At 37.7% G+C, this 24,870-nt stretch overlaps 1 protein-coding gene across 2 annotated transcripts in view; it reads right to left on the bottom strand.

The window, feature by feature from the left end:
* Positions 1 to 342: 342 nt before the first annotated feature.
* The window catches only part of LOC132297411 (exocyst complex component SEC10b-like), a 39,076-nt gene continuing 14,548 nt past the window's right edge, over positions 343 to 24,870 (bottom strand). The window contains exons 10-25 of one of the 2 annotated variants that reach the window (XM_059794915.1): positions 20,200 to 20,368; positions 20,044 to 20,120; positions 19,809 to 19,907; positions 19,622 to 19,712; positions 18,369 to 18,454; positions 18,097 to 18,270; positions 10,826 to 10,879; positions 10,605 to 10,733; positions 10,346 to 10,438; positions 10,113 to 10,259; positions 9,722 to 9,819; positions 7,900 to 7,984; positions 6,791 to 6,849; positions 1,326 to 1,424; positions 1,159 to 1,242; positions 343 to 715 (exon numbers count right to left, since the gene is read on the bottom strand). In XM_059794915.1, the coding sequence (XP_059650898.1) occupies positions 637 to 715; positions 1,159 to 1,242; positions 1,326 to 1,424; positions 6,791 to 6,849; positions 7,900 to 7,984; positions 9,722 to 9,819; positions 10,113 to 10,259; positions 10,346 to 10,438; positions 10,605 to 10,733; positions 10,826 to 10,879; positions 18,097 to 18,270; positions 18,369 to 18,454; positions 19,622 to 19,712; positions 19,809 to 19,907; positions 20,044 to 20,120; positions 20,200 to 20,368 (1,623 nt within the window). In that variant the 3' untranslated portion in view covers positions 343 to 636. Of the gene's footprint in view, positions 716 to 1,158; positions 1,243 to 1,325; positions 1,425 to 6,790; positions 6,850 to 7,899; positions 7,985 to 9,721; positions 9,820 to 10,112; positions 10,260 to 10,345; positions 10,439 to 10,604; positions 10,734 to 10,825; positions 10,880 to 18,096; positions 18,271 to 18,368; positions 18,455 to 19,621; positions 19,713 to 19,808; positions 19,908 to 20,043; positions 20,121 to 20,199; positions 20,369 to 24,870 lie in introns of those variants that run through there. The other variant, XR_009479228.1, reaches the window with a different exon arrangement.

The raw sequence follows: 24,870 nt of genomic DNA, 5'->3' as shown, positions 1-24,870 counted from the left end.
CACATTTGTATAGTGAATTGTAAAGTGTCAAAGTACGATCGATTCTAGAAAATTTCATTAAAGAGTTTGTAGGAAATTGGAGACTTTGTAAGAAATTGGATGTGTATATAAAAGGTAGGAATTTCATTTGTAGTCAACCAAGTCCCTACGGTGCAAGTGTAATGTCACTTTTGGGAGTGTAAATGTTTGACTCGTACAAGAATTCCAGAAAATGTTGAGACGAATGTGAGGTTAGTTTTGGGGGAGAAGACTAATAATTTATTATCTCCCACTTAATTCTGCATTTTAAAGTTATAGACTCATGTCACCACGTCGTACCAGAATGACGGGACTGAATTCAAATTTAACATATAAATGAAAGATTCTTTTTTTATCTTATCCCTCAAAAGAAAAAAAAATATAAAGTACCTTTTAAAAAAATAAATAAATAAAAAAGCATTAAAAAAAACAATTGCTAATTTGCCTATTTTTTCCCAAAAATGAGCTGGCTGACAATCATGTTAGCCACTAATCTGTTCCTAACTTGGTTTAGAATTGAAAAGTCACCAAATTTAAGGTACCAGCTCCCTCACCAACATAATGACTAATAAACCACTCAGAAAGTATGGAGGATTCACTTATCATTCCACAACAGAATTAACTAGAGCTAGGCCACAAGGAGCTAAGTTTGGCTGCAAGTTTTGCACTCTTGTAGTCCTCTCTAGCCTGGATAAACCTGAATTTGCAGTCAATTCAAAAGTTTAGAATCTCAAAAAAGGACACAGGATAAACGATACAGCCGCCAAAAGATAACAAGAAAAGAGCAGATAAGGTATAAACGTTAAAGATATGATGGCATTGTCTTTTTCGTCTTTCCCCAAAAAAAGTTACTGGTAGAAGTTGGTTGAATTTTAAATGTTATTAACTACAATACATGCTTCCTTCCTGAAGCAGAAAGCTAAAGATGAGAATAGTTGTTAAACATTCCAACACCAAGGATCTTTTCTGGAAAAGTAAGTTGTATTGTTAACAACTTCTAGCAGTCAATCGAAATAATAGCATAAGGCATTTCAAAATGTATTTTAGTTAGAGGAAAGCTGTGCCATTGAACTAATTTTTTCTATAAGTAGTGGTGCCAATTGGGTTTTAAGATATAGAACATGGCAACATCAAAATTACCTTTGTGCATCTTTCCGAATACTTGGGGTACCCTCAAATAGGCTGGAGAGGCTCTCAGGAGCAACAATAAAGACATTGGCCAAGCTGTAGGCAAAATTAAATCAGTAAATTAAGATATAAATTACTAAATATAATGCCTGAGATCCTAGCAAACCCCTACAACTTACATGCCCAATGATTCAAATTTCTCATCCACAGAAGGAGCATTAAAATGGCGCACAAATTCTCCATACTCAGTTATATCACGCTTCAGCCGCAGTCCTCCACTAGAAACAAGATCGACAAATTGTTGAGTGAAGCAAAGGGATGAGAACAACAACAATAGTAAATAATAGTTGATTGGTGAAAATTTAAATTTACAGACTTATATAGAAAGTTAATGTTGCAAAAAGGTCCATGTCAGCATCATCAAATGATGCTGGCAAAGATAGAAAATTTTCCCATAATGTCATAAAATGTGTCTTTACCTACCATACTTTATCAATAGTAACTCTGTGAAAGAAAGGTGGAGCCATTTTCCTCATTTATTGCGGGCCATATTATTTGTCACATGCCCTTAAGACAATAGTGACAATTGTCTGAAACCATTTTTAGGATCTTTTACATTTTACAAATACAGCCAAATTGCAGTCTCTTTCACTGATTAGTCTGGTAGCATTTGAGCTGCTTACACCAGTAAATGAAAGAAGCAAACATGTGTGAGCATGCACATGCAGACACGCAATGAACTCTAGTTGCAACGCATTTGATGATAATTTTCTGAGAGAATTTATTTATAAGAAACAATAGGTTGGCAGAAACCCAATGTGTTGTAGAGCAATATAACACCAGACTTTATAATATTCAACCATCAGATTTCTTGAAGAACACCTTTATGCAAAGCAAAACAAGAGGTTATCTGTCAACAAATATTTTTTATATTTTTACCAATTTCAAGAAGCCACTGAAGGTGCTAATCAAAATTTTGATGGTAAACTCAGACATGAACAAATCTAGTAGCTCCATTCAACTTCACCATGTCAAAATCTATCTGATTCAAAAGTTCATATCGCAAGTAAATTCAAGAGCAATCTGTAGCTCTTCCAAAGGGAAAACTCAGACTAACTGGAACTAGAATCAATATCAGAGCCAGGATTTATGTAATATACTTGTTTCCTTCCAACAATGCCTCCAAATAAATATTTTGAACTGGTAGAATAATTTAGAATATTCTAGAGCCAGGTATTTCTATAATTGTCAATCACATTTAGTAATATAAACACGTCGGCATAGAGATGAGTGTCTTATCTCATTTTCTAAAATCCTTCTTCCACTTTCTTTTCTCTCAATCTCTCTCGTACTCAAACTCATTCAACCCTACTTTCAACTTGGTATCAGAGTAATCAATCGGAACCCCGAAACCTTTGAAGAAGTTTGAAATACACCAGGTCAGGCTGAGAATGTATTGATGTCATTAGTACAGTACTAAAAGTTAGCATCTGTAAATTATGTTGTGATTTGTTTTGTTCTTTGAAGCTGTTTGATAGGCTTTTCTCCTTTTTTAAACTTTTTTTGAGAAATTGGGACTGATTCTAGAGTTTCTTGGATGGTGTCAAATAAATTAAAAGTGAAGAGAAGAATTAAGCAAGGAACACGAGAATATAACGTGGTTCGGCCACTACGGCCTACATCCACAGCACACAAAGGCCAAAGGAAACATCTATTGCTGGAAATTGTGTCTCAAATTCATAGTTTAATTAGGTTTCTATTTTAAAGTTGTACTTTGTTCGGAAATTTTTTGTTAGACAAGTCTTGGGTTGCAAGGGATTGTAATCCTTGTCCAACAAGGAATTGGGTTTGTGACTATATAAATAGGTACCTAGGTTTTGGGTTGAGCCTTGTGAGATTAAGAGAGATATAGTCTCACAAGGGATTTGATGGATAGAGATAATTTATGTCTTAGTAGAGTAGGAAAAACATTGGTAGCACTTGTAGTGAGGAGAAAGGCTCATGGAGTGGTACATGTGAAAAGGCATGTACACGATGTTGGTGTTGTAATGTTGTAATATCTCTATGGAAACGTAGTGGAATCTCTTCTCATCCGTGGATGTAGGCCGGTTTTGGCCGAACCACGTTATATCATGTGTTTGTGTGATTTTTTTGTTGGCTTTCATTGGATCTTTGTGTTTGTGTAGTTCCGTTGTCCCAACAAATTGGTATCAGAGCCGAAGGTAAGGGAGATACAAAAAACACAGAGAGTCTCACTCAATAGGTGCTACAACAGGTTGCAGGTGGAGTCAATCAATCAGTTTGTTTGATCACAATGGTCCGAAAATCGTGATGGGTTATATGGCATAGAGCTTGAATAGTTAAGGTGAGGGTTTAGAGATTTGACTGATCGAGCAATGTACAGTGTCGACAATCAAAGTTTTGCAAGTTGATCGTTACATCTTGGCATGCAATCCGAAGGAAAATGAGTAACTAGCTCCGTGGATGAAAGTCCCTAAATCAGACTAGAGGAGGAACTGACTCCTTTGGTGAAAGTCCCTAAATTAGACTGGGACGTAGGAACGATTTTTGGGTGAAAGTCCTTAAAGAGTGATTCAGTTTTGTGTGCAAGATTGAAGCTACAATATATTGTCGTCATCAATGCGTGGGAAGCGACAAATGGCTTGACGAAATTTGAGCCAAGGTGGAGAATGTTAGGAATTGTGTCTCAAATTCCTAGTCTAATTTTCTATTTTAGAGTTGTATTTTGTTAGGGAATTTCTTGTTAGACAAGTCTTGGGTTCCAAAGGATTATAATCCTTGTCCAACAAGCAATTGAACTGTGACTCTATAAATAGGCACCTAGGTTTTAGGTTGAGACTTGTGAGATTGAGAGAGGTGTACTCTCATAAGGGAATTGATGGGTAGAGCTAGTTTATTGGTTAGCATAGTAAGAAAGACACTGGTGGCACTTGTAGCAAGAAGAAAGCCTAGTAGAGTGGTAGATGATGAAAAGACGTGCACTGTGTTTGTAATCTACTATTTGAATATCTCTACAGAATTCTCATCCATGAATGTAGGCCGCTTTTCACCTTCCTCCACTTCATGTTCGTATGTTGTCTTCTCTCTCTCACCCACTGAGGATAAAGTTAAACGAGCCACGTTGTATCTATGTTTGTGTGTGATTGCTTTGTTGGCTTTCATTAGATATTTTTGTTTCTGTGTGATTGCTTTGTTGGCTTTCATTGGATCTTTGTGTTTGTGCGGTTCTATTGTCCCAACAAACTGGTAGCAAAGCCGAAGGTGAGGGATCTAGAAAACACAAGGAATCTTAACAGGTTTTGGTTTCTCTATTTCTTGTTATTCTACTAATTTATGTTCCTTTTTGGCATCTATTTTTTTCGCTTTCTGAATATAACTCCTGTAAGGAGGCTATTCTTGATTATCATTGGCAACAGTCCATGGATGAAGAGCTCTCTTCTTTGCATAAGATTGGCACATGGGATTTGGTACCCTTACCCCCTGATACACGTATGGTTGGTTGTCGATGGGTTTATAAAATTAGGACTAAGTCTGATGGTTCCATAGAGTGGTATAAAGCTCGTTGGGTTGCAAGGGGATTCACACAGGAGTATGGTATTGATTATGTGACGACTTTTACTCCTATTGCTAAAATGACAAATGTTCGCGCGTTTCACTACTAGATGTCAAAAATGCCCTCTTATGTGGGATTTGGCTGAGGAAGTTTATATGGTCCCACCTCCAAGTATTACACATAATCTTGGAGAAGTGAGTAAACTCAAGAAGGCTTTGTATGGTCTCATGCAAGCTCCTAGAGCTTGGTTTCAAAAGTTTTCTACAATGATACATGGCTTTAATTTTCATCCTAGTGATCACGATTCAGCTCTCTTTTTTCGTTCTACTTCTGTTGGTCGCATCATTCTCCTCTTATATGTTGATGACATGATTCAAACTGGTGATGACAAAGCTAGCATTGCTCTTTTGTAGTTGCAGTTGCAACAACAGTTTGAGATGAAGGATCTGGGTCCCCTCCACTATTTTCTTGGCATTGAAGTGGCCTCTTTTCCCAAGGCTATCTTCTTTCCCATTCTAAGTATGCAGCAGAAGTTATGCATAAAGCTTGTCTCATGGATTCTCGGACAGTCGAGACTCCCCTAAAGCTCAATGTTCATTACTCTTCCTCAGATGGTGTTCCATTAGCTGATTCTACTTTGTATCATGTTATAGGTAGCAGTTTAGTGTATCTCACAGTTACACGGCCTGACGTTACCTATGCAGTTCATATTGTGAGTCAGTTTGTTTCTTCTCCGACTACTGTTCACTGGGCTATAGTTCTTCGTATTTTGCAATATCTCCGGGGTACTTTACATTAGTGTTTATTGTTTTCCTCCACTTCTGCTTTGGAACTTCGAGCTTTTTCTTATGCTGACAGGGCCAAGGACTTAACCAATCATACTAGCTTATGTGTTTTTCTAGGTGATTGTCTCATCTCCTGAAAAAGCAAGAAGCAGACAGTTGTTGCTCACTCCTCTACTTAAGTTGAGTATCATGCCATGGTTGCTACTACAGCGGAGATTGTTTGGCTCAGATGAGTCTTGGTGATATGGAATTTCTGTTCCTACTCCCATGTATTGCAATAACAAGAGTGACATTCAAATTGCACACAATTCTGTCTTTCATGAGCGTACAAAGCATATTGAGAGTGATTGTTGTGATGTTGTGGTCCGAATTTGATATTGGGTTGCATTGTGACCCGCTTTTGAGCCGACGACCTATTGGATGAGCTTTGTGTGGGCCCAAGCCCACCAAAGCCCTAGGGGTTCGGGGGCTTGCCCCCAAGGAAAATTTTTGACCCATTTTTTGCTTGTGGGTAGTGGACCCTAATTAGTACTCTCTTGTAGCCCGATATCTAAGGGCGTTTAGGATTTGGGGTGAATAGATTGAGAGACACTGAAAATCATATAGAGAAGAGAGTGGGGCTAAAACTTGTGATCTCCGATTTTATACATAGTGAAGACTTTCGCCAGATCTCCACCGTGAACGTAGGCTTTGCCAAACCACATATAAATCTTTGTTTTCTTTGTGTGGTGTGTAGAAAACACCAGGTTGAAAAGTGAATCAACATAAGAGAGGAAGAGAGCAACAAAAATTGATAACAAGATGCTGTGAATAAGTCTTGCCTTCTTAGACTGATAAGAACAATTGTCTCCGAGATGAACCTACAGCAACAGTCGAAGACTTTTTCCCAACTACTTGGGCCTCCAAGATGAACATAAATTGATTAATGTTTGATATTGTCCAAATTAACGGAAGAATAGACCACATGGGAAAATAAAAGAAAAGTCAAAGCTCCTTCAAGTAATCACCATAATAAGTTACATGAAAAGATGCAAGATTCACTTTTGATGACAAAGTCACTTGCCACATACAACTACTCAATTTATTAGATATATATATATATATATATTGTTTAGCAAAAAGTGGTTTCAAATTTTTGTCTCTTTCTTTTACTTAATGAATAAGGTCTCCAAATTTCTCAAGGATCCAGCATAAACTTCTCCCAGCATTTACAGACACACTTCCTGAATAAGGAAATCATTTATGTTTGTCACACAGGCTGTAAGACATAAGAGCAAGGTCCTACCTGGTGTTAAAAGTGAACTTCTGCCAATGATTAAGAAGCCCTTTGTGTAAGCGGTTTCCCTATATCAACAAATTCACAGTGTCATAAATTCAAAATGTAAATTGAAAAGACCATAAACACCACAACAAAGATTGCTGAAAAATATTACAGAAGATGGATTGCCAAATGTAATCACAAGACATTGCAATTTTAAAGACTTGGAAGATGTTGGAAAAAGGACGTCTATTAGTTCAATAAAATTTGTCACTGTTTAAGTGAATAGGTATTCTATATTATGATGATAGTTCAATGGCTTCATGTCATCAATTTTTTTTTTGGGGGGGGGGGGGGGGGGGGGGGGGGGGGGGTGGGGGTGGGGTGGGGGGGTGTTGGGGGAGGGGAGAGGAGGGAGGCTAGGCCTGTTTTTATCAATAATTTGTTAATAAAACTACACAAACCTTCTAGGAAAAAAAATTAAAAAACAAACTAAAGAAACTATTAATTCCAGTATGCTTGTGGATCAGCATAAGCAACACATCTGTGGTAGAGAGAAACAACAATGGCATGCAGGAACCCATTGGAAGAGACGCAATCATAACCAGAAAAAGTCAACAACAAGAAGGGGAAAAAAAAAAAAAAAAAAAAAAAAGAAGAGTTCTATCAATTAACAGTGTAAGGTTGTTAGAGCTTGTTATACATTGTTGGGCCATTTCTAACAGCTTAAGCTTTTGGGACAATTGGTAAGTATACATGGTATCAGAGCCAGGAGTTTCTGGGAGGTCTTGGATCAAGTCTGCAGATCTTCATTTGTTCCCCAATTTCATTTGAAAGTATTCACTTTGTTCTGGTTTAATTTGGACTGTTTGGGGTTGCACATGAGAGCTTTTTGTACGGTGTTGGGTTTGCTCCTTAAGCTTTAGGGGCTATTGTTAGTCTAACAGTGGTACCAGTTTGGTAAGGTTCATGAAAGATCAAAGACATTCTAACATTATAGAATTTCATGGACTTTTGCATACAGGAAACAATTGCACACATGCTATGCAGGCAAGGCAGAAAAAGTCGAAGATCGACAGTCATAGAAAGAATGTGGGTAACAAAAGAAAGCAGAGAAAAAAATAAGAACACTTTACCAATTCAGACAGGAAAGCTTGTTTGTTAAGACCTTCAAGTGCAGTGAATGCAGCCTCAAGCACACGAGAAAGGTATGCTACAACTCTGGCCAAGAGAAGAGAAAGGTTAACTAAAAATGGAAACAACATCGCAAACAAGGGGCAGATCTGCCATGAAAATTGAATAAGCAAAACAAGAAAAACAAGATAATAAGGGTAAATTGCGTAAAAACCCCCTGAACTATCACCCATTTGCAACTAACCCCCTTGAACTACAAACTGACTCCTTGAACTAAGGAAAATACACACTTAACACCACGGCGTCAAACAACGGTTAATGGAGAAATGAAATTACCGTTTTGTCCATTAATTGAACGACACCGTTTCATGTGGTATCCAACTTTATTCGTCGACATGGCCATTGTAATCCCATGTCCAGTGAAAATTTGTCTCATCCTATCCGTGTCAAAAAATTCATCTGTTTCTCATTTTTGCCAAATCAGTTACCAAACAAGTCATTCTCGCACCAAACCCTAACTTCACGCCATATTCTTCTTCCTCCTCCAACTTCACTCTCTCTCTCCCTACCTATTCATATACATATCTGTATCCATTTATACAAGTATATAATCGCAGTAACAAACTCTAACACTCATTTTAACTTTACCTCTCAACTTCTTCATCTCCGTTTCAGAATGATCAACAGATTCTGATGTTTCTGGCAGTCCACCCCTACAATAGCATATCCCCAGCGACCCTTCTCGGGTCTTTGATCACTCTATCTTGTTGCATATGCAATCACCAACACAAACTCTTCGCAGTGCTAGAAAACAATATCTTCCAACATCTCTCTCTGTACGTATCCTAGGGTACTCTTTTTTTTCAACTTTTCCACTTTCAGTTATCCATGAGATAGAGATAACAGAATATCTTTTTCTGTGTTTTTTTTTTTTCCCCCTCTTTCAGTTATCCATCAATTTAGGGCTAATTGATAGAGATAGAGATGAATAGAGAAATTCTAGGGTTTTTTTTTTTGGCCGTGAAACTCAAGGGTTTTGAGACGAATGCTGTGAAACTCTAGGGTTTTGAGGTAAATGCTGTGAAATTCCTTATGAATATCTCTGGATTTTCAGAATATCTTCTTCTGATCAAGATTAATGCTGCAAAATTCTAGGGTTTTTTTTTTTTTTTTGTGGTAACTTTTCCTCTTTCAATTATCCTTCAATTTAGGAGATAGGGATAAAGACAGAGATAAATAGAGAGACAGAGAGAGAGAGAGAGAGCTGAATGCTGGAAATTGGTGATTTGGTTTGTTTCTCATCCAAGTTTGGAATTGGGGGTTTGTGTTGTAGTACAATGGTAACACACACACGTACACACACAGATAGAGATGAGATAGAGAGAGAGAGAGAGATAGATAGATAGATACAGAGAGAAAATGAGCTGAATGATGCGAATGAACAGAATACATATAACACATATTTATATATATATATATATATATATATATATATATATATATATAATCCATTTAATGGTCGTAAGGGTCATTTTTGTCTTTTTAAATTTTGGCCCGGTCACGTGTGTCACGTGCCTTTAACGTTAGATTTCTAACAGCCATTTACCGATTTAGGGGATAGTTTAGGGGGTTAACTATCTAAATAGTAGTTCAAGGGGGTCTCTTGAGAGAGAGAGAATAGTTCAGGGGGGTTTAATGCAATTTACCCTAATAATAATAATAATAATCAAGGATTGACTTCACATCCACTCAGTTCAGAAAAAACACTCACAAATTGGCATATTAATTCAATTACAAGTTCCGAGCTTGTAAAGTCAGACATACCTCGCACAAGCACTTGTGGGCCGGTGATCAGGAGCCATGCCATCCTCAGGTGACCGATAATCTGTTGCCTTCTGTTCAGCTGATAGCAATCGCTCCACCTGCACAAGTTTTACAAGAAAATATGTTTGAATATCTTGCATGAGGAGGAAAAACAATGCACCACAAAATACATAGAGGACCTGAAGTCTAAGAGCAGATTTGATCATCACCAATGGAAACATATTTTAGACAGCAGCAAACTTGCAAAAGTGGAACAAACTACCATGTAGTGGAAATAACCACCATGACATACAGCTGACACGCTAACAAAGTAGCTTCATGAAGAGCATATTGCCCTGTTTAGTGCACCTGAACCTAAATAATTTATGCAAATTCATTAAATTTTACAGACCTCAGCCATAACAGTTTCAATGCATTGTTGAAGCCCTTTGTAAGCAGCACCCTCTGCACTGGACATAGATGTTGCCATTTCTTCACAGGAAGCAGCATGTGCACCATCAACAGGTAGTAAAAGGCGTGATATAGAATTTGCAAAGTACTGCAGAATAAAAATGTTCAAATCACTCTTAGTTACAGGGAAGTATCAGGGCATTATTCTCTCACTAGTTGATGACGAAATCATACTTGCTGAACAATAGCCACACTGCTTGCGCAACGCTGTACAGCCACCATAAAGGATCTAAAACTGCTTTCACCAGCAGCCGCAGCAGCTTCTGCCTAAGAACAACGAACCTATCTATCATTACTTAACCATTCTCTATTTAAGAAAAAAGAACTTATCTTAACATATCTTTATGTTACAGACAGAAGACTATTTATAAGGCATGGACCAAGAAAAAAGAAAGAAACAAAAATTAAAAAGAGAGATTGATCAAGTAATTACAGCAGAAGCAGCCGCAGCAGCCACCCTTCTGCTAACACTCGTGCCTAGCACAAACCTTTCCCTCAAAGACGCAGCTTCAGTCAGGCTATCTCTGGCACGTTCAAGCCCTTCCGTTATGTATTGACCAACCTGCAGAATGACAAGGGAAAGGGAAAGCTCGTGTGAATGCCCAAATGTACAGCTAAAAGCTCAGACTATTGAAATTAGATCAGCCAACTTACTTGGTCAAGCAGGCAAGTGAACACAGCTTTTACATTGGCCGCAAGGGTAGCAGGCTATACAATGACATTTAAGAATCAATAAATATATTTGTGAAATATCTAGAACTATAAATTCCCATGAAATTCATTATAGAATTATGCACAAAAGGATCTAAAACATTAGACAATAACAGTCATTAGATGTCTGAATACAAAACCAAAAACAACTGGAAGTTTTTCTTCTTTTTTTTTTTTTCCTTGGCTAACAACTGGAAATTCATTATAGAAGTATGCACAAAAGAATCAAAATCATTAGACAATAACATTCATTAGATGCCTGAATACAAAACCAACAACAACTGGAAAAGAGAGGGAGGGAGGGAGGGAGAGAGAGAGAAATACTTGAATATAGTATAGCAACAAATCTCTTAATTATCCAGTGGAGGTGGCAAAAGAACTTATTGCCAGCTACAGATACCAACAAATAATTATGGGTTAAATACAATGACCTCCCCTGAGGTTTGGCTAATTACACTCGGATTAAACTTTTCAAAAACCTTGCACGGACCTCCCCTATAGTGATTTGGGACTAAAAATACCAATAAAATTACTCTTTTAACCATATTATTTTAATAATAAACAAATGAAAAATCTAAACTTGTGAATTGACAATTTTATCCACCAATAATTTCCCCTCTATCTTGTGTCTTCTTCCTCTCCCTGTTCTCTCCCTCCTCTCAAGTCCTCAAGCAATTACCAGTATACCATCGCCACTGCCACCCCCACCCACAACCGCCACCTCTTACCACCACCTCTTCCTCCCACTCTTCCTTCTCTCTCTTATATATACAGACACATATATATAGTTATATACACACATAAATGCACTCATCCAATTGCAATCCATTCAATCATATACTGCCCAAACAAAAACAATGGAATCATAATTTTTTGTTGCTTAACCAAATACAATTCTTTGTCATATCACCTTGTGTGGCTTTATTTTGATTACCACGTTGATGGGTTTGGCTTCGGCGAGCATGGCATGAACAGAAAACTCAGCGGCAACATGCTCGATTGAGTGATTGGGCAACGATTTTCTCATCATTTTTAAGAAACCCAATTTCACAAATCCCTGATTCTCAATGGCCTCTTGACCTGAGAATAATTTATTGCTTCCATAGCTACATGGGGTTTTCAATTCCCAGTCCATTAACTCTTTTTTACCTCTCACAAACGCATCAGTACCTGAAATAGATTCATCAGATACAAAACCCTTTCCCTCATAAAGATAACTCCAAGGCTCCATTATAACACACAGACCCACCAAAGTAAAAGCCAAAAATCTTTGTTCTACAATTCTACCCCATTTAAGGATTAAAATATTAAAGTTACACCCTCTCTAATTGAAACACGAGATCAAACCTCACGTGTTGGACCAATCTACGTCTTTTTGTCCCTTCTTTACCTTCGTTTTCTATTTTAAATGTGAAACTTGTGAGCTTCGTAAACATCATCGAGCCACTTTTAAACTTCGACCTGATGGTCCTTGTTTACATCCTTTTGGGTTGGTTCACTCCGATGTTTGGGGTCCAGCTAGAACTACTGGTTTTTCTAGTGCACGTTATTTCTTCTTTTATTGATGATCATTCCCATTTGACTTGGTTATATGTTCTTAAAGATCATTCCCCAGTGTTTGATGCATTTTAAATCATTTTAAGCTGAAATCACTAATCAAATTAATCCCAAGTTGCACATTCTTCGTACTGATAATGCTTTTGAGCATAAAGTTCATAGCTTTCAGCATTTCCTTGAGTTGAGGGGTATTTGATGTAGGACAGTTTTAGTAGATTTTATTATTTTTTTAATTAGGTTTTTTTATTTATTTTTAATTTAGTGATGGCGTCATAGTGGTCCCTGTTAATAATTCAAAATCAAGTGATTGGGGTTTTCCAAAAAGTATCCGTTTGACTTCCATTCATGTGGAGGAGCAAATCTCATTATCCAACACCAAAGTGGGCATGTACTCATGTAATACTCTGAATGAACCATCATCTTTCTTACCTTTGCTTAAGAAAGAGGCCTTTCAAGTTCATGTTATGGATGATCTCTTGAACAATTGTGTAACAAAAGATTTGGATGACTTTGCATTGTTTACACATGATGATCTGGTAGAGCTCGGAGTTAGTGTTGGATATGTACAAAGAGCAGTGCATCATGAGTCAAGCAATCACTTGCTTGTTACAAGACTGTTGAATGGGCACTGCATGCATCAACTTTGCATAGCGAAAAATCAAATTTTATTCATACTTGTGTATGATTAATTATTTTTAAAACTCGAGGACAAGTTTTTTTTTTAAAGTAGAGGGGACTGATGTAGGACAGTTTTAGTAGATTTTATTATTTTTTTAATTAGGTTTTTTATTTATTTTTATTTTATTAATTTTAGAAGGGTTTTAATTTTAGGTAATTTTCTTTATATTTTTAGTTTCTATTTTATTATTAAGTTACCTTATGTTTTATTTTCCTTTAGGAATTAGTTTCCTTATAGCATTAGGGTTTCTCTATTATAAATATGCATGTAATGCAATAGCAGAATTTAACTCTTTTTTTTTTTTTTTCCTAAATGAATTTAACTTTTTTTATCAATAATATTTCAGAATTCTTTATAAATTTATCTCTTGTTTTATGGATTCAAAACACCCTACTTTGTGAATTCAAAGTAACCCTCGTTCCATGTGAACGAATTTATCGCTTCCGCTACATCAGTATTACTCATCAAACCTCATGTTGATACACCTCAACAAAATGGAGTTGCTGAATGAAAGAATGGTCCAATCCTTGTTGTTGCCATGCTTCAAATGAATGTGCCTAAACACTTTTGGGGGGATGTTGTTCTTATAGCAGTATAGCTTTTTGTTGCAAAGCATAAAACAGAAGCGAAGAGATAAATAAAACAAGTAGAACACACAGATATTATGTGATTCAACCACTACAGCCTACATCCACGGCACAAAGAGCCCAAAGGGCTACATCACTTTTATAATACTCTCTCAATTCATACACAATACAATGATGGAGGCTTCTTTATATAGGAGAAGAAATTATGAGAATGGAAAGAGGGAGAAAATAGGAAACAAGAAGGATTTTTCTCCATTGATTCCTTTAGTAACACTATATCTTCAATGATGGGAAACAACATCAATTACTGGAAGATTTTCCTCCATTGATTCCTCCATTAAATCTTCAATACTCCCCCTCAAGTTGGAGCATGAATGCCCAACTTGCCATTGAGATGACGAGTAGCAACAAGTGTGAATGATGAAGAGATAAGACAAAGAATAATGCTACCGAACACACCCACAGCCCAAACAAGTCAACAAAAAACTAACGGAGACACGGCAAAGGTCAACAAAAAACTACCAGAGACACGACAAAGACGAGGACAATGCTACCAAACATACCGACAGTCCAAACAAGTTGATAAAAACTGCCGGAGACACAACAAAGGCGAAGAACATTACTGCCGAATAAACCAGCAGCCCAAACAAGTCACAAATAGCACCAAGAAACCCTTAGCACGTTTCAAATGCAAAGGGAATACCCCAAAATAGGGGTCCAAACCTAGGAAGAGAAATTAGTCTCTGATACCATGTTGCAAAGCATAAAACGAAAGCGAAGAGATAAATAAAACAAGTAGAACACACAGATATTATGTGGTTCAACCACTATGGCCTACATCCACGGCACAAAGAGCCCAAAGGGCTACATCACTTTTATAATACTCTCTCAATTCATACACAATACAATGGTGGAGGCTCCTTTATATAGGAGAAGAAATTATGAGAATGGAAAGAGGGAGGAAATAGGAAACAAAGAGGATTTTTCTCCACTAATTCCTCCAGTAACACTATATCTTCAATAATAGGAAATAACATCAATTACTGAAAGATTTTCCTCCACTGATTCCTCCATTAAATCTTCAATACTTTTAAATAGAATTCCATCTCGAGTTCTTAAAGGGAAATGACCTTTTCAAATGTTCTTCCTTGATAAAGATCCTTTCTCTCTTCCTCCAAAGGTATTTGGGTGTATTTTCTTTGTCCATAATTGAAATATTACACGTGATAAACTTGACCCTCATCCACACAAATGTATATTCCTTGGTTATTCTCATACTCAAAAAGGATATCACTGTTATAGTCCTACATTAAGGAAACATTTTGTATATGCTGATGTGACCTTTGAAAATGTACCCTCTTACTCTATGAAGGGTCATCAACTACCAGAGCCTCTACTCCAAGAGTCTGTTCGGCCCCTACCTGTTCTTTCCATCTCTTTGTATCCTAAGTTCTATGTTTGTAAACGTCCTTGGTCTTCTCATTGCCTATATAAACCGATTACAACACCAAATAGCAGCATCCTCGAATCCTCCCTCACTCTCCTCAGCGCCTACAGATCTTGCTCCTCTATCTAGTCCTGACATTCCCATTGCCATTCGTAAAGGTAAAAGGTCTTGTACTAAGCACCCTATCTCTAATTTTGTATCTTATGATCATTTGTACCCTTCATTAAAGGCTTTCGCAATATCCTTATCTTCTGTCATTGTTCCCAAGTCATGTAAGGAGGCCCTTTCCCATCCTGCTTTGCAGAAAGCAATGGAGGATGAAATGCATGCTTTATCCTTGAATAATACTTGGTCACTTGCTCCTACGCCTACAAAGTGCACACAATGTTGGTTGCCGTTGGATTTTCATAGTGGAGAAAATCCAGATGGTATTGCTAAAAGGTTAAAGGCTCGTCTTGTTGCTAATGGCTTCACTCAAACCTATGGTCTTGATTACACTGAAACTTTTTCTCATGTGGCCAAGCTAAACTCAATTCGTATTATTATCTCTCTTGCTGCAAATCTTGATTGGCCCCTTCATCAACTTGATGTTAAGACAGTGTACATAGCTCAATCACCTAGGTTTGATTCCAAGGGGAAGTGTGTTTGTCATCTCCAAAAATCTATTTATGGACTTAAATAGTCTCCTCGAGCATGGTTTGACAAATTCAACAAAGTTGCGGTTACACATGGAAAAACTAGAAGTTAGGTTGATTACTCAGTGTTCCTTAAGAAGAAGAGCGTGGTATTGTGATCTTGGTCATCTATATGGATGACATTGTGATTACTAGAAGTGACAGTAAGGGCATTCAGACTCTGATTCGTCAAGGAAATTCAGACAATGATTCGTCATCTTAGTTTGAACTTTCTTGCTAAAGAATTGGGTAAGCTTTATTATTTTCTTGGTATTGAGGTTGTGATATCAAAGAAAGGCATTTATTTGTCTCAACGAAAATATGTTCTTGATATTTGGAGAGATACAAGTCATCTTGGAGCTAAACTTGTTGCTACACCTATGGAGGCTAATAAAAAATTGATGTCTGATGGTGGTGACCTAGTTAATGATCCTAAGATGTATAGAAGACTAGTAGGTAAGTTGATTTACCTATCACTCGACCAGATATTTCACATGTTGTTAGTGTGGTGAGTCAATTCATGACTAACCCACGGGTGCCTCGCATGGATGCATTTATACACATTCTAAAGTACCTCAAAGGTGCTCCAGGCCGTGGTCTCTCTACCAATCTTTAGGACATCTTCGCATTGAAGGGTATTCTAATGCAGACTGGGCAGGTTCTCCCATATAAAAGATCAAATACTATAGGTTAGTGTACTTTTTATAAGGGTAATATTGTTACTTGGAGAAGTAAGAAGCAATCAGTTGTTGCTCGATCTAGTGCTGTGGCTGAATACCGTGCAATGGCTCACACAATTTGTGAGCTAACTTGGTGTTTAGAAGTCTTCTACAGGACTTCAAAATCTCAGTGCAAGATCCAACTCCCCTCTATTGTGATAACCAAGCCGCCATTCATATTGCCAGCAATCTAGTTTTTTTAATGAATGGACAAAACATATTGAAATAGACTGTCATTTCATTCGTTCTAAGGTGGCTTCAAATGAGATAGTGACTCCTTTTGTGCCCTCCTACAATCAGCTAGCTGACATCTTCACTAAAGCTCTTCCAATGAATGCATTCGACTCCATTTGCAGCAAGCTGGGAGTTGTTGATATCCACTATCCAGCTTGAGGAGGAGTGTCATGAATATAGGCTGTTTACAGCCTGTGATTAATTGAGAGAGTTGACAATTCTGATGCATAAAACCTGCTAGCTTGATTATAGGAATTGGTATTTGATTAGCTTAATTTCTGGGTAATTGGCTAAATGATTGTTTTGATTGTATGTCTTGGGTTCCTATACAAACCCCCATGTACTCAAGTTCCCCCGGTGTGAAGCTAGTTGGTTCCGTAGTTTTAGATTTGAATGAGGGGATGACAATAGAATCTTTCACTGAATTGACTGACCTGTCGAGAACCTATGAGATATATAAGAATTCATCTCTTCTATTTTTCTAACTCTTATTTACAACACCATTATTGCTGGTCTAGTGAAGATAAAACTTATCATCTATTTGGTCAGTGTCCCTTCGCTGCTGAAGTGTGGAACTGGTGGTGTTCCGTGCTTCAGGTTGCTATAGGGAATTCTCAAAGAGATAAGATTATCAGGTGTTCCTTTGTCACTATGATATGGAATCTTTGGGACGAAAGAAATTGCAGGGTTAATGGTGGAGCTGTTGGGACCTGGGAGTGCTTCCCAGGTTGGTGTTGATGCTTTTATGGAGACAATTGCCATCATAGTTGAAGGCTTTTTGCCTCTATGCTAGTTTTGCTATTGTGTTCTCTTTGTTTCCTTTTCATTTGTTTTTTGTACTGGAAATGGTTTCTTTCCATGACCAGTTGCTGATGTCTCTGTAGGGGTATGCCTCTACTTTATTATCTTGAACTTTATTCTCTTTTTCTTTTATGTTATAAAATCACCCCATTCAGGAAAAAAATATATATATGACAGAAAAAAAAAAATCTGATACAAAATCAAATATGCAATACACTTGCAAATGATTCACATAATATAAGTTCACAATTATGACATTTCATGACTGATATGGCACTTTAATACATGCATAGAAACTATTTTTTAACACAAACTTTTGGAAGGGGCAAAATATCAAAGAGGCCAAATTTTCATAATTAATTACCACAAAGTAACTTGAAGGAACATTGTAAGGTTTTTCAATGCTTCAAGATTATACACGTACTTAACCAGGCATTTTGAAATCACTTTTTGACAGAACTGTGTGAAGTTAGAACTTTCAGAAGTAAAAGCATCAAACGTAGAAACAAACTTTACTTGAGATGATAACAAAGTGCATCTGGAAATTGCTTCTTCGCTCCAACGAACGAACTCTGTAACTACAGTAACAGATATCTGCTGTTGGGAAGATGCTAATGAAGCTCCTTTTGAGCGTCCAATTGACCCAGTTGACTCTGAAGATTGCTTATTTTCAGCATGCAATTCCTCCGTCTGCATGGCACAGTTCATGTTAAAGGTGGTTTGTCGAATCCACAAAGCCAAATCAAAGTCACCAAAACACAGACAACCAGAGAGAGAGAGGATTAAACCTTTGCTTTATACAATTGTCTCAAAGAGGCCTGCTCATGCTCGATATATTGATCTTTGTGAGCAAGAAATAACGATTCTGTTAGGCCTGTATCAACAGTGAAAGAAATATACGAAACAGATTTCAGTAGTGTAATTCAACCAATAGAAAACTTAAAAAGAAAATATTAGTTAAGATTGCATTTATTTGAAAAAACAAGACTGTCCTTCAGTAACTTGTCATAAATATTTATACATATCTATGTGCACAAACTGCTATTGAATGGATATTTCAAAGGCTCACTAATGCAACTTTCACTACTAAAATTAGCAAAATGGAAGACAGAATTTGAACTTCGTTAATTAAATATAGCCGTGAAACATACTTTTAGCCTGCTAATGATTAAATCTATAGTTATCTTGTGAGAAGGAAAATGTTGTGAAAAAAGAAGTTGACAGAAAAAGAAAAGCACAAATAGAACTTCATGATCGAACCATCCAATTAGTGGACTAAGGATCACAGAAGAGTTGACATAGAACAACCTGTCTCTCATACCAATTGACGCAGGACAAATAGCAACCAGGAAGAAAGAAGGGGATGAGGATGAGAAGATGAGATGAGGCTAGAAGATGGAGGTGAGAAGACAGATGAACAGGACGAGAAACATAGTGAAATAGAAAGACTAGAGACTGAGGGATTGAGAAAAACAAGAACTGAAGGGAGAAGAAAGACACGAGAAGAGTTCCCAAACTCACAATACTAGTTCAACATTCCAAAGCTGAATGGTTTAGTTACATAGAAGCCTTTATATGGGCAAAACATTAACCAAACCGTAAAACATGAAAATACCTAATTAACCCATTCAACCATTACAAAAAAATAAAAATAAACCTAATTATATCTAATCCCTAATTTTATCTATCTTTGCCCCTTCTTCTAAAGTAAAGGCACGCATGCGGCTCATCCATGGAAATCATAACTCGTTCTCCATCATTTCTCCCTTCTTTATTTATGGTTACTATTTGTCCTGTGTCAATTGGTATCAGAGACAGGTTGTTCTACATCAAGAGTTCTACGGAGAGAAATATGACACTGGAGAATGTCTTTAAAAAGGGCTTCAATATTCGTGATGCTGGTGCAGAAATCAGGTTTTTCTGGTCATGGTTTGATATATTGCAACTTGCGACTCGTGCAAAGAAGCTTAGGGTGGATTTGAAACTGAGAAAAAAAAATGCCCCAATAATATTCCCGCTAGCATTGTTTTTTAAGTGTTACCTTCAACATCCAAGTCACCACAGCCTACGGCACGCAGGTCTCTAGCAAGTTCCTGTGTTTTCTCATATGCCACTGCTAGTGCTTTAAGATACTGAAACATCAGGAACATACTTGGGTCAAAATCTGGCTATAACATCATTGCCATAGGTATTATAAGGGCAATTGCAACCTCATTAATTCAACTCACTAAAAGAAGCCCGCCTTCATCCGTAGGAGGTGGATTAACAAGAGACGGTTTCTGCAACAGCTTGTCAAGAAGTGTAGTAACTCGCTGCTCTAAAACTCGCTGCAAAAAACCAGAGGAAACATGTCAAAATTGTAATATTACAACGCAATAAGATCCTAGTATCTTCATTTGGGTGCATCGGCATTGAACATATGTTGGGACAAAGGACAAATTGAGGGAGTAAGTGATGAAATACCTGAACCAAAATTGACATAACATCATTCGGAGAAGGGAATACAGCCATTATTGTGGCTGCTTCTTTACGAACGGTATCTGCAGGCCAAACATAAGACGGACATCAAATACATTGAGTACCAACACCTTTATAGAGAACAATGTCAGGCCTTCAAACCTGTGATTTCTTTGTAGAATGAAGAAAGTCCACGTGCAACATTGCTAGGACTAGTTAAGGTACCCTCGTCACCAAGAACCAATCTGCTGTCTGCATCCATGATCTCCAAGTCAATAAACATTGGACGTGTTGCCACATAATGTTGCATAGCACTGGTGCCCCTATTAAACTGCGTGGTGTGAAAAAAAAAAGGTAAGAAGATGTACAAATTACCATGACTTCTTTATTAATTACCAGTTTCATTCTAAAATTAAAATGATCTGCTTATGGCCATGAATGCATCAAACACTTGATCCCATGATATAAAAGTAACACAAGAAGATGTAGGGGGATGCCCCCTCATCACAAAAGAGAAGTGGGGAAAAAATATTGAGTACATCAGGCACTTTAAATGGCCCTGAGATTCTGGAGGAGCTCACCGTTTGCTGCAACTGTGATCATTATATAGCCAGTTTCTTCCTAAAAGTTGAGGGTGTAAATCAGAATGATCTGCTTATAAAGATGAATGCATCAAATACTTGATCCTCTCAGACAAAATTGCCAAGAAGTGACAGAATGTGATGTAGGAATTACCCATCACAAGAAGAAAAAGGGTTACTTACACAAGAGTAGAGGGCATCACGTGCTTTAAAATGCCACAAGATTCTGGATGAGTTTGCCACATTAAAGGGTTAGCCCAGTGTGCTAGTCTCCCACCATTGCAGGATTTGGGGAGGGTCAAATGTAAACAACCTCACCTCCTCATGCAGAGAGGTTGCTTCCCGTTTTGAACCCATGACCTCCAGGTCACAATGGAGCAACCTTACTGTTGCACCAAGGCCTATGGTAATATGTATATTTGTTGGAGTGGGGTTGGTTCCCATTCATGCCAATTAATTACTATATATATATATTTGTTGCAATTGTGATTATGTAAGCAAAATAGAAAAGGAATTACACAAACGTCTATATGTCTTACTTAAAAACAATATGTACACTTGCACTTTTAAATTGGAGTCAGGTGGTACATTTTTTTTTTTTTTTTTTTTTTTTTTTTTTTTTTTTTTTTTGAAATAAAATCAATATAAATATAGGGCATTGTTATTAATGCTCCAAAAACCTCCTTTGACACTTCACACTTTCTTTAAGACATTAAGATAACAATTTTTCCATCACTTTCTCTCTCAACCCATTCAAACTCTATGAATGTCTCTTGGTTCTTCAATTACTCCACCCGCTTTGTTTCATCATATTCGTTGTCAATGATAAAGTTTGTGATCTGTAAATCCTTTATTTTCCAGTAAATAGCTAGACTAGTGAAACCCCTCGTTCAAATCAAACATATTTTATTTTCTTCATTGGATCAAACAATCAAATATTTGACAAATTTCTGATGACTTGGTCACTATTCAATTCAGAATGTTTAACAAATTTTGGTATGTTATACAAAGCAAACAAGTTGAAATTCATTTAGAACCATGGGTTTATTCCTTCATTTCTCCTGCTTGTTAAACCATGCAAACCACTCATCCTTTATGCATTAAAAGTTGTTACGACAAACGCAGCGAACCAAGCGACAATTATGAAGCACGATAGAAAAATAAACAGTAGAAATATAAAAAGAAGAAAAATGAGAGAATTGTGTAACGGCTTAAATGAGATGCATCACTCATTCACAACTCTAGTATTTATAGATAAAAAGAGCACATGCTCATATTACAAGAAATCAAATCTAAATCAAATCACATCATATTCTATGCTATGATTCGTGGCTATCATATCTTTGTTAATATGGTAAGTCATTCCATAAATTGTGACTATCATATCTGCTAACACTCCCACTCAAGTTGGTCCGTGAATATCTAAAACGCCCAACTTGGACAATGCATTCTCAAACTCAATCTTGCTAACGCCCTTTGTAAAAATGTCTGCAAGCTACTGAGACAAATGGAGTGCAAATCTGACTAGCGATGATTTTCTCTCAAATGAAGTGCCGATCAACAAATCAAAAATGTCTCTTCAGACCGTTAACAACCAACAATGTCTCCTCAAACTGTAAATGACCAACAATGTCTCCTCAGACTGTTTCCCTTCATACACATGTTTAAAACATGTAGTTGGAAGAATCAACAATGTCTCCTCAGACCATTCCCCTTCATAAATGTGTTTAAACAATGCAGATGAAAGAATCAGCAATGTCTCCTCAAACCATAAAAAGAAACAATTATGTCTCCTCGGACCATTTCTGAATAGGTGGTGCCAAACTTGCAACATTTTGAGGTCGGACCACCCTGCCTACCCGACACCTCCCGGATGGGCAATGTCACCTTAGACCATTCCCGAATAGGTGGTGCCAAACTCGCAACGCCCTCATTGCAGTCAGACCACCTGGCTCTGATACTAAGTAGAAATATAAAAAGAAGAAAAGTAAGAAAATTGTGTAAAGGCTTGAATGAGATATATCGCTCATTCACAGCTCTAGTATTTATAGATAAAAAGAGCACATGTTTATATTACAAGAAAAGAAATTAAGTCAAATCTAAATCAAATCACATCATATTCTATGGCATATTTTATGCCATGATCCGTGGCTATCAAATCTCTGCTAATACAGTAAGTCATTCCATAAATCATGACTATTATATCTGCTAACATAAACACACCACACAAAGAACACAAAGATTTATACGTGACTCGGAAAAGCCTACATCCATGTTGTAGATCCAGCGAACATCTTCACCATGTGTAAAATCGGAGATTATAAGTTTCAGCCCCTCACTCGCTCTCCGTACAATTTTCAATGTCTCTTGATATCACACTCCAAACCCTAAGCACCCTTATATATCGGACTACAAGAGAGTACTAATTAGGGTCCACGACCCAAGGGCTAACACAAAGCTCATCCAACGGGTCGTAAGCGGGTCACAATACAACCCGGCACCAAATTTGGGCAACAACATCACAAAAGCTTTATCAATAAATTGCTTGGTTATATTACCAGTCCATCTGTAAGAAATATGAGATGGGGAGGTTGAAAAGAAAAACAAAAAGGAGGCATCAGTGGTGGCATATAGAAAGAAAGGGTGAGAGTGATGGAAGGGGCAACAAGGTGGGGACAGGAATTTTTTAAACCCGATGCCAAAACTTTAATTCTAGTCAACCATCTTACAAATGAGTCAATCACATGCAGTTTTAACACGGCCATCTTCGACAACCAGCAACCTTACCATGAACCATGCCTCCATGAAACCCCTTTTGTCTTCGACAACCATCAATTTTCATTTGTACTTCCACCTTAGCCCCAATTTATTGAGCAAATCAATTCACAAAATTTTTTGCTGGTGAGTGCCAAGGAATTTGGTTGTCAAGATTTTTCCATGCGCCATTATCAAGGATCAATGAAGAAGAAGTGAGCATGTGTGTATGTTTTATTTTTAAAACTTTTTTTTGTGTGTAAAGGATGGATATGGGTTGAGAACGAAAAAGGAAAGATAGAAAGCATACTCACTCTCACAGTTGATCTTAAAAAATAAGGACAGAAGAATATAGGGCTGAAGGAGATAGAGTAAAGGCCGAAAGAGACGGAATAGGACATGGGCCTTAGGTTGCTTTTGATGTCAGAGTGTTGTGCTATTTACAAGCATGTGCTGAGCGCATGAGCATTCCACGTGGCACCAAATGATTGGGCCACGTGTCCTATACTCACTCCCAGGGCCTGAGCATGGATCCCCCTAACTCGCGGGGAACGTGAGCGGGATTCTCTCCACGCCTATCTAGATCCCTCTTAGATGAACCCTTTACTCAATCTTACCAAACCACTAGAGACTCCTATTCCCATGCTGAGCTATGACATGGTATGTCTGGTTATCACACATCACGGCAGGAAGCAACATCTAAGCGCGATAGGTAGCTACTCCCATGATGCATGCCTTGGTCCGACATTGTTTCTAGCGATCTTCTTTTCAAGACATTTCCACGGTAAATGTCTTTGTTAGACTATCACAAGAAACAAGGTCGTCCTCATCATCGTCTTTCCCGTGTCAGTCGTCTACAGGAAGAAGAGTTGAGACGCAGACCTACCCCCATTTGCATACTTTGCAACCTAAGTAAGCAAACTATTTGTTAGCTCATCAGAGTTTAACCACCAGTGCCTACCCCATCACTACCGCTATGCTCCTAGATCTAGTGTTGGCGACTTGACACAATCTTGGGCTACACCAAGAGTTTCCCGTGCCACTATTCACCACGAGTTCCCTCTCCTTGAGGTCCCCAAAGAGGTGAATTTGTAACATGGAGATTCGAGACACAGCCATGTCAAGGGTTATGAAAACTTTGAAGAGTGGCCCCTCACCCTTCCATGCCCATTCCCTGTTATTGTCGCGGTTATTTCCGCAAAGGTCCCAGGTATCCCTGTAAAGGTCGCGGGTCTTACCACATTGGTCGTGGCAGTCCATGACTTTGCCATCCTCTTACATTTTGAAAAGAGAAACTGGAATATATAAAGTTGGGGCAATCGAACTCTTCCCTTAGGCACAGCTGGTATAACCTCTCCTTACTCAAAGGGGAGGTGAGGGGTTCTACCCTGTAGTGGGCATTTGTGGGTGAGTGCGAGTATTTTATCTAACATAAAATTAAAATTAAAAAACAAGTTCTTCTTCCCTTGCGTATGGAAAATTTGTGATCAATCATGCA

The sequence above is a fragment of the Cornus florida genome, unplaced genomic scaffold (genome assembly GCF_030987335.1).
Source record: "Cornus florida cultivar Cherokee Brave unplaced genomic scaffold, ASM3098733v1 CherokeeBrave_3.0.0_Hap2_Chr01, whole genome shotgun sequence".
Taxonomy (NCBI): domain Eukaryota; kingdom Viridiplantae; phylum Streptophyta; class Magnoliopsida; order Cornales; family Cornaceae; genus Cornus; species Cornus florida.
Note: the sequence above shows the minus strand (reverse complement) of the source record. Positions and strands in the feature narration are given on the sequence as shown.